Consider the following 18688-nt stretch of genomic DNA (forward strand, 5'->3'; position numbering starts at 1 on the left):
TGGTGATCAATACTTGGGCTCTTGATGATATCATGGCTGCTTACGGGTCGTTATTGCTCAATTTTTATTAAACTACCGTCCACTTTTCTGAGAGCGTCTTCCCACTGCGAAGGACATCTTGAACATCGAAATTTCCAGAGCGAAAGCGACTGAAATGTCTTTGGCTATTACTTTTGATAATGTATCTCGCATAAAAACTGAAAAAATTCTTCACAGCATTTGTGTTTCAGGCACTTCTGGAATTTGTGTTTTTATTGAATAAAATTGGGAAATCTAATGCAATTTTCTTGAAAGATGCGCTTATAACATGAAATTCATGAGAAGGTGCTCTTTCCGGCTTTGCTTATTTATATATTTTTTGTCATTATATAATCAAGAACTTTCATCACTTCTGTTGGCAACCGCCGTTGATTCCCCTAGCGCATGCACATGATAAGAAAGTTCTCTGCGGGGTAATACTTATACTTAGTTAATACGTAGTTAGCCAAGGTCAATGGTGAGTATTGGATGTAAAAGAGAAGTGCAAAGCGCTGTGTAATATCATGTTTCTACTCTGCTGTTCAACGTCTTCATAGTTTAAATAAATGTTTGTCATGTACAATGGGAGACGTTATTTTATTCTTCAATTTCTTTAAGACGGTTTCGGTGACTAGTCAACGCTTGCAAATTTCAGCAGCAGTTGCTGAAGAACTCTTTGGCATTGGAAGTATGATACTTAACTTTTGAGCAACAGATCTTATTTGCACCTCCAAGATCAATAGCTACTTTGAAAGAGGGTGAGAATCTTTCTCAGTCTTACTAATATATAATCTTACTAATTTTCTAACCTTAAAGAAAGGACCCATGAGAAAGCGGCAAAAAAGCAAGCTCACATTGGGGTCTGGCACAGAATTATGCAGATTTAAATATTTCGATTATATCATTGCTTTTGGATGACATCGATGCCATTTTAGCTCAACAAATATTACAAAATTTACGCAGAACATGTCTAAGAAAAATGAAAAATATAACCAATTTTTTACTTGGTTGAAATACGAAGGTTGAGATCGACACCTCTCCGGTGGTTGTGATATGTCCTCTACCACTGGAGAGGGAGGCACGGTTTTGGCATGTGAATGGGTGTGGACAGGCTCTTCCGCAATGGCCTCAGGAATATCATCTACAAGCTCTTCCTGGGATCTGAAAAATATATAAATAACAGTGGAATATAATTACAAATAATTATTTATCGAGTAAAAGTGAAAACAAATAAATGTTAGTTTAGAGCAATGCAAACAAATTTAGCAAGATTGTACAATAAAGATATGTTTTCTAAAAATTCACAGTCACACGCAAAAAGAGACTACAGTAGAAATTTATTTTTTAAGCAAATGTTTACGTATAAATTCTGTTATATATAGAAGCAGATATGGTGCTACTTTGGTAGACGGTTGCTAGGATTTTGGCGAGCGATAGAATTTTTTAAAAATAATGCGTTTTATTATGCATAAATTCTTTGTTTTAAATGTTACTTATGACTTCTAAATAATAAAAATGAATTTAACTTTGCATTTTTATTTTAAATAAAAATTTTATTGTTTATGATATTTTATGGAATTTTATATTGTGAATGTTGTAATGAATGACGTCACATTATTTTAAAAGTAATTGGTTTTAATATCTATAAATTTAATCTAATGTTTTAAGCATTATTTATGGCTGTTAAATATTAAAATACAATTTAATTTTGCATTTTTTAAATATGATTTTATTATGAATGATTATTTAAATAATTTTAATTCTATGTGTGATGTAATCAGCTCCCTGATTGGTTACTGAATATTTGTGCATTACCGCGCCATTTTAAAATTTTATTATTCATCTCTACGAATTCCTCAGGTTTCAAAGCGAATGGATGTGTCAGTTTCGAAGATGAATGTTGTTATTGGTAATTACCAAGAATTATTGGTATCGAAATAAAAAAATTGTTTGAGACCTTATTTTGGTCAACCTGGATTTCCTAATCAAAGATTTATTTATTGTTACAAGGGTCAGAGGAAATTTATTAAAACTTTTGGAGGAAACCTCGCTAATTGCTTCTTCACTGAAGTGCGAGAGATGTTGATAACAGATGAAGATCTTTTTTTTTCCTGGTGCTTATCAATATACGTGAGGTAAAATAGTTAAAAAAAATTTAAGTACATATCTTTCTTTTACTTTATTATTGTATACTTCATTTTTATTAAAAAATTAATACATTGTTTTCGAAAATTCCTGAAATATTTATTGCCACATATGTTTTAATGTTAAATAATTATATCCTATGAAACTTATTTTAAAGGATTTGAATTTAAGTAATTGAAAAATTTTAATTCTCTTAAACGTTGTTATGATGCTTTTAATTCAATATTCAATTTACGTAATATTTTATTGCAATTAAATTTGGCGCAATGCTTTTATAGCGGTGTTTTTATTCTATTATATGAAAGTAATAATTTAACCTTACTTTAGCATTTTATACTCTTAGTAAATGTATTTATTTACATTTGCTAGCCATCTTTAAAAAAAAGAAAACGTTATCAACAAAAAATTAATCCATTATTTTTAACAATATTAATTTTTTTAAAGTTTCGAATCTAAGCGTGAAATACGTAAAAACAGCATTTTTCAAGATGGCTGACGACAGTAAAAACAGCGCCAACAATTGCGCCAATGTAAATCGCCAAAAGTCCATGCAACCGTCTACCAAAGTAGTATAACCGGATAATACAAAATACCATAACTATATTGTATATCAATAAATTATTCTCAAATATGGGAACAGCTTTAGTATAGCTCACCCAGAATTTTAATCAAAAAATATCGCCAAGAATGGCGATAAATGATATGATGTGGCAACCCACACCTGTGTACGAGCATGTGGTAACCCATACTATTCGGCAAACGCAATGTAAACAACCGTAAATTTCCTATTTCTAAAGAGGATCGAATTACGGTTACAGCTAACCTAGTGGTCAATTACATTTATTCAACGTCAATACAAATTACCGAGATATCCATTTACTAAAGTTAAATGCACGTTTCCCTGTATTCTTACTTTTCTGGGATAGCCTTCTCTTAAAATTTATCTCGCGCTGCATTGCACGGGGAAATACAACATTTTTAATTAGAATTCTACTAAAATTAACTATCTAAACACACAATTCGTAACACTCTTTTCTTCGATTGTTTAACGCTCAGATATTATGGAGAATACTGTTTTGGAGATAATATTTTATGCATTTAGTTATGGATTGCTCTAAATCTGCTGTTAGTGATGTTGTAATTAAGTATCAAGAGATTTTAAAGGAAAATTTAAGGTGAGAATTTCCAAACAAGCTTAAAAGTTTGGGTAAGCCATGCAGTCCAAACAGATACTTTATATATGAATTTACAAGAGAGTATGAACTTTTTAGAGAATTTTTGATGGATTGTGGATTATTGAAGGATTAAGTTTGTTGTGAAAAATGTAAGATACCATGCAAAGGTATCTTACATTTGGGGGAAGCCAAGGGTGAGATTTTCCGGCATTGTTTTTAAAATTACATCCTTTTAACCTTAATAATTTTCCTTAATCATTCCTTAATATTTTTTTCTTTTAAAATCGTGTATAATAGTCGTAAATTTATTTCTATTATCCACGATTTCTGGTGAAATCAAGATGGCCGCCATTTTTGAAACACAGAGTTTCTTCGAAAATCTCGATTAACCATTTTTCAAAACATTTCACGCGCTTTGGCTCTCAAAAAAATTCGCTAAACTTTGAAGGTGGGCTATACTGAAACTGTTCCAAATATGCAACATCTACTAAATTTAAATAACAACGAAAATGCTTAGTCTTTGTATATAAAAATGAATATTTGTTTGTTTGTCTTTTATACAAATCTACTTCCGATCTTTATGAAGCTTGCCACATTCGGCAATCAAAACAAGAGGAAGGTCACTGTCTACATAAGATTTCTCAAAAACCTATCCAAGGGGGTCCTCACTCTTTATGCACATCCTAGCGAGGTGCAGTCAAAACAAAATTTGAAATTTCTGCGTACAGCTGAAAAGAAAATGCATAAAAACATTTCAGTATGAATAAAATCAGTTCATTCTTTCAAAGCAACAACTAATTCGTAAACAACTTTTTGTTGCCAAAACAGGAAACAAAAACTTTTGACACTTCAAGTTAATTCGTATGATGTCATGATTTAAATGTCATATGATGTCATAACACATTTCGTATCACATTCGTATGATGTCATGACACATTTTGTCACGATTTAAGTTTAATGGAAAACTTTTTCCACTATCAATAACAAAAAATTAACGTGACAATAAAACATATCGTGTCAATTTTCCTAACCTTAAGAAATAAGTTATCAGCAACAGCTATTAGTTTAAAATGTTGACATTAAGCGATATTTTCGACACACAATAACGTCTGTGCTGTCGCATGCTTTCTTCAACGTCAGAATATGACCATACGTAATAATATGTTAAATGTACATAAAAACGTTTAGCAATGCTAATTTTATTTAATATTTTGTAAAACTTATAAAAACTTAACAAACTCTACGATTTGAAAGCAAGGAGTGACAACACTTTCCGAAACAAAGCTTTTTTATCTCCAGTGCGCGAGACTTTTGCCACTCGGTAAAATGAGTTCGAAAATCAGCTTTTTAAGAGTTTTTAATTAATAAAAATCATAAAGATGAGAATTTAATACGAAATTTAGTATTTTAAGTGAATATTAAATTTAAGGAGAAAAAAACGGCGATATAAAAAAAAAATTGGTGTTGCCACTCTGGGACATATTAATTTGTCTCGAATTTAATAAAAAAAAACTCAGCAATTTAAGAAAAACAATTGCCTCTACCCAAATTAAAATATTTTAAAGTGTGTTATAGTTCAGCAAAGCGTGAAACATAATAGCATTGTCAAACATTAAATATATTATTATTATATAAGGTAATGTTCCGAAGCTGTAGAAAGCACACGATTTCATGTAATGTTATTTCATGTCGAAACTGTTTCATTAATGTCAGCATTTTAGAGAAATAGCTGCTGTTGGCAACATTTTTGTTTCAGATTACGATTACTAGCAATTCTTTTATCTTGGGGTGATCCTGAGTAAAACTCTATCATGGTACCCACACATAACATCTATCCTTAATAGTTGTTATATTAAGGAATAAGTTTCGAGTAATTAAAGTCACACTTCACACCTTAATTTCTCGAAACAGAGTACTTTCAATACACAACAAGTTGCTTATTTAATAAAAAAAGTATTGCGTCCCATACTATGCTATGCCTGCCCGGTCTGGGCATATTCATGCAAATATTATAAAAAAAATTGCAACAGGCACAAAATTGTGTCATAAGACAGATTACCAATTCGCCCTGGTACGTTCGAAATCAAAAGTTATATGAAGAATTGGGTATAGAACAACTTAAGTGTTTTTACTGCCGGCTCGCCCGAAACTTTTATGCCAATCTTGTTAATATCAACAACCCAGTTATAAGGATTTACGATTACGACTTTAATGATCCAATTAATAGTAAACGGCCTATGGCCATACTTAGTACCCATATTGTATAACTTATGTAATTTGATATGTACCTCTTACTATGATGTTATAGATTTAAGGTTTAATTATTACTAGTGCACCAAGAAACTCACAGTACTTTGCCTATTATTTATACCAATGTTGTTTCTGCATCAGGTTATAGCCAGTTCATTCCTCCTTTCTCGGCCTTCCCAGATAGCACTTCAGGTCTTTTGAAACTTGACGTACACTTTAGTCTTTTTAGAATTTTATCTTTTAATTTATCTCTTATCTTATTTCTATTCTTATAATTTTTAAAAATGTTAAAAACATGGATATATATATATAATTAAATTCTAAATATATACTAGTTACTCATGACAGTATTCGAAATAACATATCTGTTCTACCGTAGCATTCTGGTACTACACAGTTTACCCAATGCGTCATTACAATAACTGACACGGTATGTTATTGCCACGTTAATTCTTTTATTGCTATTGATAAAAAGTTGTTATATTACATTAAATTGAAATCATGACGTCATACGTATACGTATTAACCAGGAGTATCCAAAGTTTTTGTTTCCTAGTTTGGCAACAAAAAGTATTTGAATTGGTTGCTGCTAGGAAACAATGAACTGATTTCATTAATATTGAAATGTTTTGTTATGAAATTTGCTTTCAGGTGTACATAGAACTCATAAATTTTGCTTTGGTCGCAGCTAGCGACTTTATATGCTGTACATTAAATAAATTGTTCATTTTATTTTCAGTTTTTAAGCACATAGAATTTATATTGTTTTGCGTAACTGCCCGCCAGTTCCTTAATAAATGCTCATTTAAAATTTCTCAGCACTATAAGATGGGAAAATTTATTTTTACATGGTTGTCAAATAAAGTAGTTTTATATTTCATGTTTCCTAAATGATATGCTTATACTATGTCCGTTTATGCATTTATTACAACAAAGAAAAATTTAATTATGTGTTAGGAAAGGAATTCAAAAGCATCATCTTCTTAATAATATAATGCTTTCTAATTTATTATAAGTTTAATATTTCTTTTGTGTTTATAACTACAACCAAATCTATAAATATTTGTTCTTTTTTTCATTCAGTATACATAAAACAATTCTCAGATGCATTTCTAATGTATTTCAAATTAAAATATTCAACTATTGCAAGCATCCAAAGGATATGAAAAATTATGTTAGTCTTCGATAGTAAATTAGAAAATACAAAACTTGAAAAACAGCGCGAACATAAAATATAAGAATAGCTTACTTAAGCCTTTAAAATGCAATATCTTCACCAACTGGAAGTTCAAATAAAAGATAGCAAAATGTATTTTTCACATTCTAATGACATAAAATCATTACAGATTAAAATAAGAACGAAAATTTACAAACAAAAATCAAATTAAGCGAGTCAAATATTTATTTCAATGAAAATACGTAATAAATCTTAAAAATATTACGAAAATTCTGCATTTTTGCTTTGAAATTTGGAAATGCAGCAAATTTTTTTCTGTATTTCCATTGCAGAATATTGCTTTAGTATATTTTTTATTTGCTGTTATGAATTTGTTCAAAGAACATTTTAACTTTACGCAGACAATAGAAGAAACTTTTCTCCAATTCGTTTGACATCTCAAATTACTGAAAATTGTTCATAATAAATCAGTATTACGAAGAATTACCTTTTCATAAGTAATTTGTTTTCAGGTAAGACACTATTATCTTTCCACGTTTCTTTTTCACGTATGAACAAAAATTCGGAATAAAGACTGCAGAAAAATTAAATCGATCTTATTGGCTTGAAGAAGGTTCTTATGCAATTTGCTTTCAGGTGTACATAGAACTCATAAATTTTGCTTTGGTCGCAGCTAGCGACTTCATTGTTCAAGAACATTAGCTAAACATTGTTCCCCACTTATAAAAAATACATTAGTTAAATGTTTATGATATTAAAGTTTTCGTAGAAGTCTAATAAATGTATAAAAAAGCCTCTTCTTTATAAATTATTCCCCTACTGCAGATATAAGGTGACAACGCTTGCAAATGTAGCACACCAGCTGGAGCATTAGAAATTGTAAAAGTATGCATAACGTTGGTTTCAAATAAACAAAGTCGGTGTACAGGGTAATACGTAATTGTCTCTGGTATTTAAAAAACTTATAGTAAAAGAACAGTAGCAAAAAATGAAGATAAACATGCAACGTATCGCAAATCTCTTAATCTTACAATCGTAATAGCCACCTATCTCGCAATAACTCGCTTTTTAGCCTTAGTGAGTCATTCTCTTTCGGGAAGCCAAGTGATATCACTTGCACTTGCAAGCACTGGCTAATGCCATAATTACGGGCAGATAACAAGGACTTCATTTCTCAACAAGATGAAACTCCTCACATATTCAGGAGGGAATCCACGCATAACCAATGTTGATCTTTCTGGTCTTTGGCCTTTAATATACTCCTGAAGATGCTCTTCTCTTCTTCCATAGCGTCCATGCTTATCTAACATGAACCTATATGATAGTTTTAAGCGTTAAATTAAAAGTTCTTTCTCCCCGTGGCACGTCGTTTAACACAGCTTTGAGAAGTGATCAGGCATACGGTTGCTAACGGATCGCGATATGTTGGGACGTATGACAGAAACTTGAATTTAGCACTGATATCTGCCGAGTCTTGAAGATGTATACATCGAGCATTCGCAGAGACACATACAATTTGGAAACAGTCTTCATTATTTTGTTTTGTATATCAGAGCTAATGCACTATGAACTCTGCTATATACTCTGCTCTATATAATTCTGCTAGGTGTTTCCCCTAGCAGAATTATGAATTACTCTGTATTTCTGAGCAGTAAAATGAAAGAATTTGATTCAGGAAAAAAAAAAGTTTGACTTCTTTTATGAGAGCTCTGGTCATACGTAATGCTAATAGAAACCAATACTTCAACATTTTACAAAAACAACCTGGAGTGCATCGATGGTTCACCATCTTCTACATCGCTAACTGAACTAACCTAACATACTTTTCTCAGAAGAAGAGCGCCCTCTAATGGCGATACAAAAATCGTTTGTGTGATTTTTCAAAAGGAAAAGAATAATCTGTCATTAATGCGATAGTTCAGAATAACTTTCAAGTTTAATTTGTTAAATAACTTGGCATTTGCATACAATGTTTATATACTTTTCATTTGAAATCCATGCGAAATAATGTCTGAGCTTGAACAACATAAGTTAATATTTGTGGCATATATAATACCTTAGAAATGCTTGTCAAACCTTGCAGTGCTCTCTTCAGCTGGCAAATGGACAATGAGACATAACTTTTTTGTGTGACCTGAGGTCCATGGCAAAGTATAAAAAGAAATATGATTATTATTAACAGAGTTTGCTGTATTAAATGCAAAGCATGTATATTGGCCTACCTTTGCTTTTCTGACAAAATACAAAGCACAAGCATACAGTACACATGCAAATTTCTGAAAATGAGCATTATTAAACTGATTTGCCGCTTCCTAAGAGTATTCACAGTATTCTCGCTGATTTGCATTAAATGTTAATTAATAACTATAAATATTTCACTGAAATAGGCACTCAAAACAATATTTCGAGATTTTCATCATATTTGCAAATATATTCACAAATATTATTGAAAGAAGTATAATATTACCTTGAAACAGTCTATGCTTATAATACCAGGACACGTTACTCGAATTTGCTATTTAAAAGGTCATATTATTACACCTGTGATGCTACTACCCATTTCAGAATGATTTTAGTATGGAGAGACGTTAACCACCACTGCTTTAAATTATAAAATCATTTTGCTATGTAACAATATAAATTACTAACCACATTCTACGGTAATACCTTACATTTTTCATAAATATTTTAAATACAATTTCATATGCATAAAAAACTGACAACTTTATTTCGTTGCTTGTTTTAATTTATATTTATAAATTCTGCTGCAAATTCCGCAGTAACATTCTAAATTTTGAAGTAACTTTATAAATGCTGCTGCAAATTTTAATATTCTATAGAGATTTTCAGGTAGGCCTAGCGACAACAGAATGCTCTACTAATTGAGTACAAATGCTGATAGTCATATAACAGGCGGTACAGCACCTCAGCTGGTGCATAAACATCTAATATTTTTTTACGTAATAAAGGTTAAATTGATACTGATAAGCACAAACTTTAAGTAAAAGTATTATAGTCTCTCTGGAGTTTCACTATAATTAAAATCTACTTAAGAGACTAGTTGTCTCTCAAGTAGATTATAATAATTTTATATAATGACAATATGACTGACGATATAATTATATCTTTGCAGATGGGTAATTATAAACTGAGAGACAGGGAACTCTCAAGTCAACATTACATCAATCGTCTACTCACCAAAGTATTATGATAACGTTAAAAGGCTAGAGTTGAATCAATATAAACGGGAAATAATTCCAGATAAATTACCGTTAAGTATTAACGGTATCTCACCTGCTTCCTCTTCCGGAAAGTTGGCGCACAGAACTGTCTGCGGGAACAGGCGTGCCTTGCAAACTGACCGCTCTCCTGTAGACACGGACCCGCGTCTTTTCCGAGAGCGGGAGCTGTACGGAACTAGATCGGAAAGACATCATGTGTAGTGGTAGGTCTATGCCAGGGGAGGCGGCGGCGGTGGTGGCTGGAATGAAAGGAGGTGCAGACGTCTCAGCAGGAGGGAGACATTTCATTACTATCACCTGATTAAGCAACTGAATGAGACTCTGCATTTCAGAGCTTATTTTGTCCTCCAAGTTCTGAACTTGCCTGAAAATAAAAATTATTACAATATCATAAAGTTACTCAAAATATATTAAAAAATCATTATGTTAGATTCAAAGTTAATATATCGACGGTATTTATTTTTAATTGTTCTACGTTTTAAGATTTTCCCATTTTCTGTAAGATAAAAACAGTAAAAATATCTCGAAGCATTTTAATGTTCCACCCAATACCCAAGTTATACAGCAGTTGCTCTATTTGCAAATTTGTAAAATATTTTCGTATAATATTTCTGTCGTTTAGAAGGGACATAAAAATCAGTAATTTAGATGGAAGTCTAAAATTTCTTACACATTTCTCACTAAATGCAATACAGGAAACCCTTTCATGCTCATTACCTTAAGTAGTATAACTACCTTTACTCTTCTTCTTGAATGTATATTAATTAGCAATCACTTCTAAAATATGTATAGATGTATTATATACAGTTTAAGTTAGAAGAATTCTCACAAATAATGTAGATTTGGAAAAGATTTCACAAATTTAATTTAGTTGCATGCTAAGATGAAAGCTAAATTATCGTAATAATTCCTCATAGGTGTAACCCTAATTCAGGAAAAGCAAAAATATTAAGTTAAAGAAAAGAAAAATAGATAAAAACATAAGGTATAAATGTATTTACTTGAGGATGAAAGATTTGTGGAATATCAAAAAACTAAAACAATAATCATAGTACGATATTAAGGTAAAAAGGATAAAAAACCTTTAACTGCAAACTCTTTCATAGTATATGTTTACATATTATTGTAATTATTTCTATTTAAAACCTCTGAAAGAAACTTGGAAAATTACTGCAATTATTTATTTATTATCCTTTCTGCACCGAACACATTAAAATGTCCTCACAAATCTAAAGCGGATATATAAGAATTTGTAATAACAATGTCTTAAAGAAAAGGAAAGGGTTTATATGGATGGATGGATGTTTCAGTTAGTTCGATTGATGGTTTCGTTAGTCGAGGACGGTTTCAGATAGTTCGGTGACGACTGACTAAAACCATCTTTCAGAATGTATGGATGAAATAATGTAAAGACAAATTCCAAAGTATTATAATCAAGATTGGAAAAAAAATAGGTGAAATCCGAGCAGACCACCAGTTCAATGTAGAAAGATAGCTATAGCTGGCTTCATTTAAACTAGGAGGCAGTTTAGGTGTCGTAAATTCCTATTCATCCCAGGAATGATAGGATGGAATAAAATGTTCCAGTTAACAATATTCATGACAAATATGTTTCATGAAGATCATGGGTATTGATCTCTACCTTTCCTTATTCTGCTACCAAGAGCACAACCACTCTTTCCCTGCTGTGGAAAAATCGAGGAAAGGGACTTGACATTAAGTTTAGAACAAAGGACATGAGAGTAAGTGCGAAGACGAATTATGGAATCAGCATCAGTTGGATATAAAGCGCGGTAATTATACTGTATCCTTTGACACTGAACAGCCGAAGGATTTTAGAAAAGCTCGAATGCCGGAAGGTGAAGTTGAACACATTTAGAAAGACTGAAGATTAAGATAAAAAAGAAGGGATAAACAATTAGCTTAAGATACATGATAAACAATTATAGCTAAATCAACAAATAATTGGCATAAAGAAACACCAGGAAATATGAGGAAACATAGATATACCCTCCTTTTAAACTAGAAACCAGCAGTGTCTGACAGCATATTTCATAACTCAGCAATTTCTTGGATTAAAAATGCAATCTAATAATCATGAGTGCTTAAATGCAAATTTTATACAAAAGTTACATACTTAAATTAGTGAAAATAATTTAATATTCAATGTGTCACTAATTTATGTATAGAATCACTTGGTATTTCGTTTCCTATTTGATGGTACACTTTAAAGTCATCACTCTTATCACAGTCATAAAAATGTTTTTTCTGTGATAAGAAAATCTAAAACATTTTTATGCTAAATGTACGTAATTAAGTAATGGATATGAGCTTATTAAGTGTTTAAACGAAAGGTAAACATAAACGTAAACACAATTCTTAATAATTTATTCATTTACAATGCAGTAGCATTCAGTAATATTAAGGTGCAAAACAAATTTACTCTACTTTGGAAAAAAAAAAAAAAAAAGTGATTTTAGCATCATAAACGAAATATAAATTTACGTTATCACTTAATTCCCAAAATAAAGAATCATAAAAATATGCTTCCTGTAAAACTAGGAAAAACAAGATGTAGTGAAGAAACTATTCACAGAAAATATATCTGTTGTGAGGTTCACCACTGTGTAATTGCAGTTAAAAGTGAGTAACCTTAAGAACTAGTTAGCGAATAATCGCTTAAGTTCGTGTGACAAGAAACAACAAGATGGAAGGGTAACTAACCCTTTATTATTCCAATAAGATTTAACAAAACTCCGTCTTGGAGTGTACAATAAAAGCCGACACTTGGGCTTGAACTTAAGAGACTAAGAAATAAACTAAAACTAAGATTAACTAAAGAGATATAGCCGAAGCTATCAAGATTCTAAACGAGTTAGCCCCCTAACTCTATTTGACTACGAAGCTTATTAAGGGCCTGAGTACGGCCGAGCGTAATAACAGCTTTGAGAGAGAGTAGCCAAAAGGCAGACGCGCGCAAATCAAAAACTCTTGATTCTCTCTAACTCACCAAGTAGACTTCGCGGTTTAAATACTGATCCTCCTCATTAAGTATTCAGAGTGATTCCAAAACTACGTTCTGGCCGGAAGTTGAAGTTAAGAATTTGACAGGAAAGGAACGTTACCTTAAAATTTAACTGTTAATAAAATTAACACATTCCATGCACTGTGAATATAAATATTTACAGAAAACAGGCTGATAATATAAACATGAGTGGATATAATCTGTTTTGTCTCGAGTTAAAGAATATTCGAGAATAATTAATTTGCAGGTGAAAAAAAGATATGTATCATTCACTACATCTAACTGAATTACATCTTACTGAATTTATTCATAATTAGATGTTATTTTAAAATAGAATGAAGACTTTCTTTGTTTAATATTATTAGTTCAGCTTCAAAAATATGTTTTCTTGTGATAAATCTCATATTAGGAAAGGTGAAGAGAAAACAATGTGTGCGTCTTGGACCCACTAAGCTGATCAGTTTATGCTTAAAGTGTTAAGTGTTGTCATAATATTTTTATATACGCTCTAATATTTATAATTGGGATGCAAATTGATGAAGATATCCAGATATATCCACTTGCTACAGATATCTTCAGTTGTAAAAAAAATATTATTGCTTGGAGTTGTAAAAATGGTGGAAAAGCTTTGTTCACAAAGTTTTTCACAAAATGTTTATTTAAAGTTCCTAAGAACTATTAACACAGAAAAGATTAATTCGGTAACTGAAAGCACAGATAAATAAAATGTTTAATTTAATTATTCTTTGTTTTAAGACTAAGGATGGAAAAGATTTGTAAAGCAATTTGAAACAGAAGCTTAAGTTTTAAGACTTTTATTTTGGAAAACGAGTAAGATGTTAATTTTATATATTTAAAATTGAAAATTTTCCAATAATACAATCAATAGGAAGTTACAAGTCTTATTATTATATCTAATTCTATGATTTGCATTCTGCGAATTCATAAGTTCAGGTATTATGAAATAAATGAGGTTTTGAAGTAAAGTAGGTAAAGGCTGATTAAGAAAAGTTAGTCTTTTCTTTTCTAGTTTTTTTACTTTACTTATTGTTATTAATTATTATTTATTGCTATTGCTATTATTATTTCCAGCGCTTGCAATGATATCAGCGTTTTGGCAATTTTACGCCTTCGCTTATTCGGTTCGTCAGAGAATCGGAAGCTGTACGATAAGATGTTATCTAATTTCTTAAAATTAAAAAACATGTTACAGTTTTCTGCATTATGAAAAATTTCATTTATAACCGAAAAGCTTATACAAAATGCACTCTACATTTGGTAGTTAGATTAAAAATTAAATTATTAGCCAAATATTAGTCATGGTTCTTTAAATTAAATGAAATATTTGCAAAGATCGTATGAAGGTAGCAGGGCTCTTTTAAACAAATAATGTAGTATCTGTGTTTAAGTAATCCATATTAAATTTCACTTGCATAATACAGAATATACAGACAAATATTTCACACTTATCTGTTTTAATCAAAAACAATTCTGCTTCTATTCAATATTTTCTTGCTTCTTGAATTTTGTTTCTCGTGTATTACCTCGGTATGTGGGAAAATGTTTATAATACCCTCCTTATTAGAAATTATTTTGGCATTTCATGCCAAAATAAATCTATTCCTCTTCTTTTTAAGAATTTTTTAATGCCAGAAAAAATAAAACGTGCGTTCGAGTAAAGACGAAGTACTAAAATGGCTCATAGATAATAAAGCTCAAAAGCATAATAGGAAGGAAGCTAGATTGAAACAAGAATTTGATTATGATAAAACTCACTAGCACTATATGCGAATGAACAAGCATATTACCATCAAAGATTCGATCGAAGAAACCAGATCCATCGAAGAAACCAGATCATGTATGAAACAAGCCTAGAAAATCGTTATACAATGGACTTGTTCTCCATGAGGAAGAGAACACTATACAGAATAGAACTATTGTGTTTTGCAGATATTTCTTTCGAACTCTGAACGACTGCTGAGAAGACAAATTTCAGAAATTAAAATTGAGTGAATAATATTGAGTTCATCGTACAATTTAAAGCATCAAATTTGTTGAAAATTCATTTTACTTGATGGGAAACTTATCGAGCAAATATCTTGGATATCATAAAATATTTCATGGTGGTACTATAGCAATTTTATATAATTATGTTTATTTTTATTTCTTTAAGAAGGCAATAGGATATTATGACTAAAAAAATAAGGCCATAAAATGTTGTATACATTAATGCTTTACACACTACTTTTATGCTTTTTGCGCAAGATGTGTGAGCATACAAATTATAATTAATTTAAAGCCATAAAAAAGGGGTCTGAAAGCGTTCAGATTTTACATTACTCCCAAAGGGACATTTTTTTTAACCGTTTGTGTGTTACCTTTATTTATTAAACGTTCTTTGCACTAAAACCGTAAAATTCAATTCAACAGCAATATCGCAAAATAATTTTAAAATGAGCATATCTTTAGAATTTCCGATACACAGTCTCGCGCGCTGGAGATAATTTTTTTCCCGTACGGTTTTGCCATTGCTCGATTTGAAATCTTTGAATTTGTTAATCAAAAATTCATTGAAGTGTCACAAAATATGAAACCGATAATAAAACAAATTTCAAATCCCAAATTAGGGTTTCCAGATTCCCATATTCGGTGGAAGATTATGTTATTCAAAATTGGATGGCTCTAGGTACCGTTGTTTTATCACAATGCGAGAAACATTTATGCCTATTCTTCATTATTTAGTTTCTTTAAATATAACACAGGACGATAATATTGTGGCAAAAATTTTAAAAGTGAACCGACATTTAAAGTTTCAACGCAAAATGCCAAAACGAAATTATCAGCCCTTCTGGGCTAATGCCATTTACTAACGCTAAGAACTAACGAAAAAAAGATGAAGAAAATTTATTTTACTTGGACAGATCGTCTATGCGGACTTCCAACTTGCACAAGTCTTCGCTAGACTGGTCGCATAGTATGGGGCGGTCAGGACTCAGCTCATCGCCGGGAGTTTGGGCATTACTGGAACTACAAGAGAGCGGAATGGTCATCGAGGAAGAAGTGGACTTGTGACCACTTGTTGAGGTCTGCGGCGCTGAACTCGTTGTTGTGAGCCTGCCTTGGCTGGATTTGGATAATCTGAAAAAAAGCAGAGAAAACATTATGTTAAGAGTTTTAAAAATATTCTTACGCAAAATACTCACATAACATTACGAATTATATCTTAAATATTCTCAGCTAAAAATAGTAAAATCTTCTCTGAATAACAAATTGTGTATAAAATAGTTTAAAAAAAGTGGTGTGATAAATTGGCTTGCTTACGAATAAGAGAAATCTGCCAATCTTGAACTAGAGACTGGTTCGAAAAAAATCTAGATTATACTATACATTCGAGAAGAAAGATATCAGTTAAAATTAGCTATTAATTTCCTATAGACAAGCCACATAAAATTGTCAAATGAAGTTTTGATATCCAAAGCTAATTCTAACACATTAGCCAAAACTTGTAACAAAATTTCATAATATTTTGAAATTAAAAAAAAGAAACGCAAAATAGCGCTGCATTGCCAAACATAATCAATTTACATAGATCTTGCAGTTAATTTTCATCATTGTGTATTGCTAAATGAATAGAATCATCTTAAACGTTTGCATATTGCTCATATATTTCTATAATTTATAATGAAATCGTAGAAGTAATTTTGCTTCATATTAAAATTTTTTATGTATATTAAAATTTGTATTTGGGTATATTACTTAAATACGTACTTTTGAGACTCGCTTACATATTTATGTACTTTATAAAAAATCACAGAGATAATTTTGCTGCATATTAAACATATAAAATTGTTTTCTGCATATATTAAAATACCTATTTAAAAATTTTTTTCCTTTTCAATAGATTTATCGAAATCGTTACCATACTGTTTCAACCAGCTTGCAATCTACATTTTACTTCAAAGTCATCAAATTATTTATGCTTTACTTAGGTAAATGGCCATACTAATATACGTTTATACAAAAATAAACTATTGCTTTAGTTGATTTGTATTTAGTGGGCAAATCGGATTTTTTGTTTTGTTTTCTTTTGTTTTTGTTTTAGGTAATTTTTAGATTGCTACTGTTAATCGAACTCGATATAAGTTATTGTTTTAAGATATATTACTGTAGCTCATCTGTTAGTATATCATCATTCCCATAATTAGGATACTTATTGTGACATGAAATTTATATCGTTTAAATATTGCCGAAGCTGGTATATGAAGCGTCTTCTTATAATAATATGATTTCTAGAACTTCGTTGAATTCTGGACGTATTCTTCAAAAATCTAATTTCTTTCTTGCTGTTTTTACGTCTAGCTGAGTTAGTTTCTACTGCTGAGAAGTGCAACTTATCGTCAGCTTCGGAAAAGTGTGAACAATATCTGACAGAAAACAAAAACGTCTTTAACCGCAAGTAACAAGAAAAATATAAGTGTATGAAACACACGCATGGTTAAATGCATGCAAATTAAGATCCTATATGTATTGGTTAGTTTATTATCTTACATTTTAAATCGAAGAGGCGAACGCCTAGGGATTCGCGAAACAGCATTTTCTGAAAATTAGCAAAATAACAAGGTATCACTAAGTATCCTTGCATTTTGCATATTTGTATTTGATTATTAATAACTTTTCAGTTTCTACTTTATTACAATTGTATTGTTAGATGAGAAGATTCATATATATTTTTTTATAAAACACCTTGCAATATCTTCTTGTTAACAACATATTAATTAGTCGCACCTTTATAAGATTCAATTAAATATGAGTGAAAGTTTTCCGTAAATCAGTTAACGATTTTAACCTAGTAAATCGGCTAACACTTCAGCTTATCTTTTAAGTTCTGTACAGTGTGTAAATAAAAAAAATTCATGAAAAATATAAGACATAAATAGGTTGTATAAATAATGTCCAAAGCACAATTTAAACACATTCTAAATTAATTTTTTCCAGCTTTATCAAAACAATAACAATAACAAACTTTTAAATTAACAATGGTAAAAATTTACAGATTATATATACATCCTGGCGAGGAAATGCAAGGGGAAGTTGAGGAGTACAGGAAAGATTACAAACATTTGAATAATTGGTTATTTGAACTAAGGTAAACCCTGCTAGCTTTAAGAACTAACAAATTTATGTTGAGTGTAAAAATGGTAGTCAATTATATTTTAAAGTTTTCATTTAAAAATAATTATTTCTGCGGCAAAACAGGATCAGGAATAAAATGAGATTTGTTTGCAGAATTAGGATGACAAGTGCGTTTTAACAAATATTTTTAAATAGTTTAAATTAAATAACATTTTTAATACTAATTAATAGTTTTAAGTTTTTATTTTATAATCGCTTTCGTTAAAATATTTTTGATGTACAGCATAGTTGACGCTAATTGCTGATGGTTTAAATATTTAGTTTTTATGGTTTAAATATTTAGTTATCATTCAACTTAATTTCAAATTTGCTTTAATGAATGAATGTAATTTCACACGTGTTAAAAGAAGGAAACTTTTTTTTGAAGTTTTATGCTGAACGCAATGGATGTCTTCTGAATCTTCAGATGGCAGAAAGTAATGCCTTGCAGCTACTTGAGAAAGAATCGATATATTGATTGAAA

The 18688-nt window shown here is 30.6% G+C and overlaps 1 protein-coding gene across 2 annotated transcripts in view; it reads right to left on the bottom strand.

Moving 5' to 3' along the window:
- Positions 1–18688, bottom strand: part of LOC118187877 (voltage-gated inwardly rectifying potassium channel KCNH6-like) — a 925365-nt gene that overhangs the window by 15837 nt on the left and 890840 nt on the right. For both annotated transcript variants that reach the window (XM_085810566.1, XM_085810565.1), the window contains 3 exons: positions 15946–16170; positions 10060–10371; positions 1023–1179 (listed from right to left, as the gene is read on the bottom strand). In XM_085810566.1, coding sequence (XP_085666692.1) covers positions 1023–1179; positions 10060–10371; positions 15946–16170 — 694 coding nt within the window. The remainder of the gene's footprint in view (positions 1–1022; positions 1180–10059; positions 10372–15945; positions 16171–18688) is intronic.

This window comes from Stegodyphus dumicola, chromosome 2 (genome assembly GCF_044657685.1).
Source record: "Stegodyphus dumicola isolate Sdum_Otavi_A_Nest chromosome 2, ASM4465768v1".
Classification (NCBI taxonomy): domain Eukaryota; kingdom Metazoa; phylum Arthropoda; class Arachnida; order Araneae; family Eresidae; genus Stegodyphus; species Stegodyphus dumicola.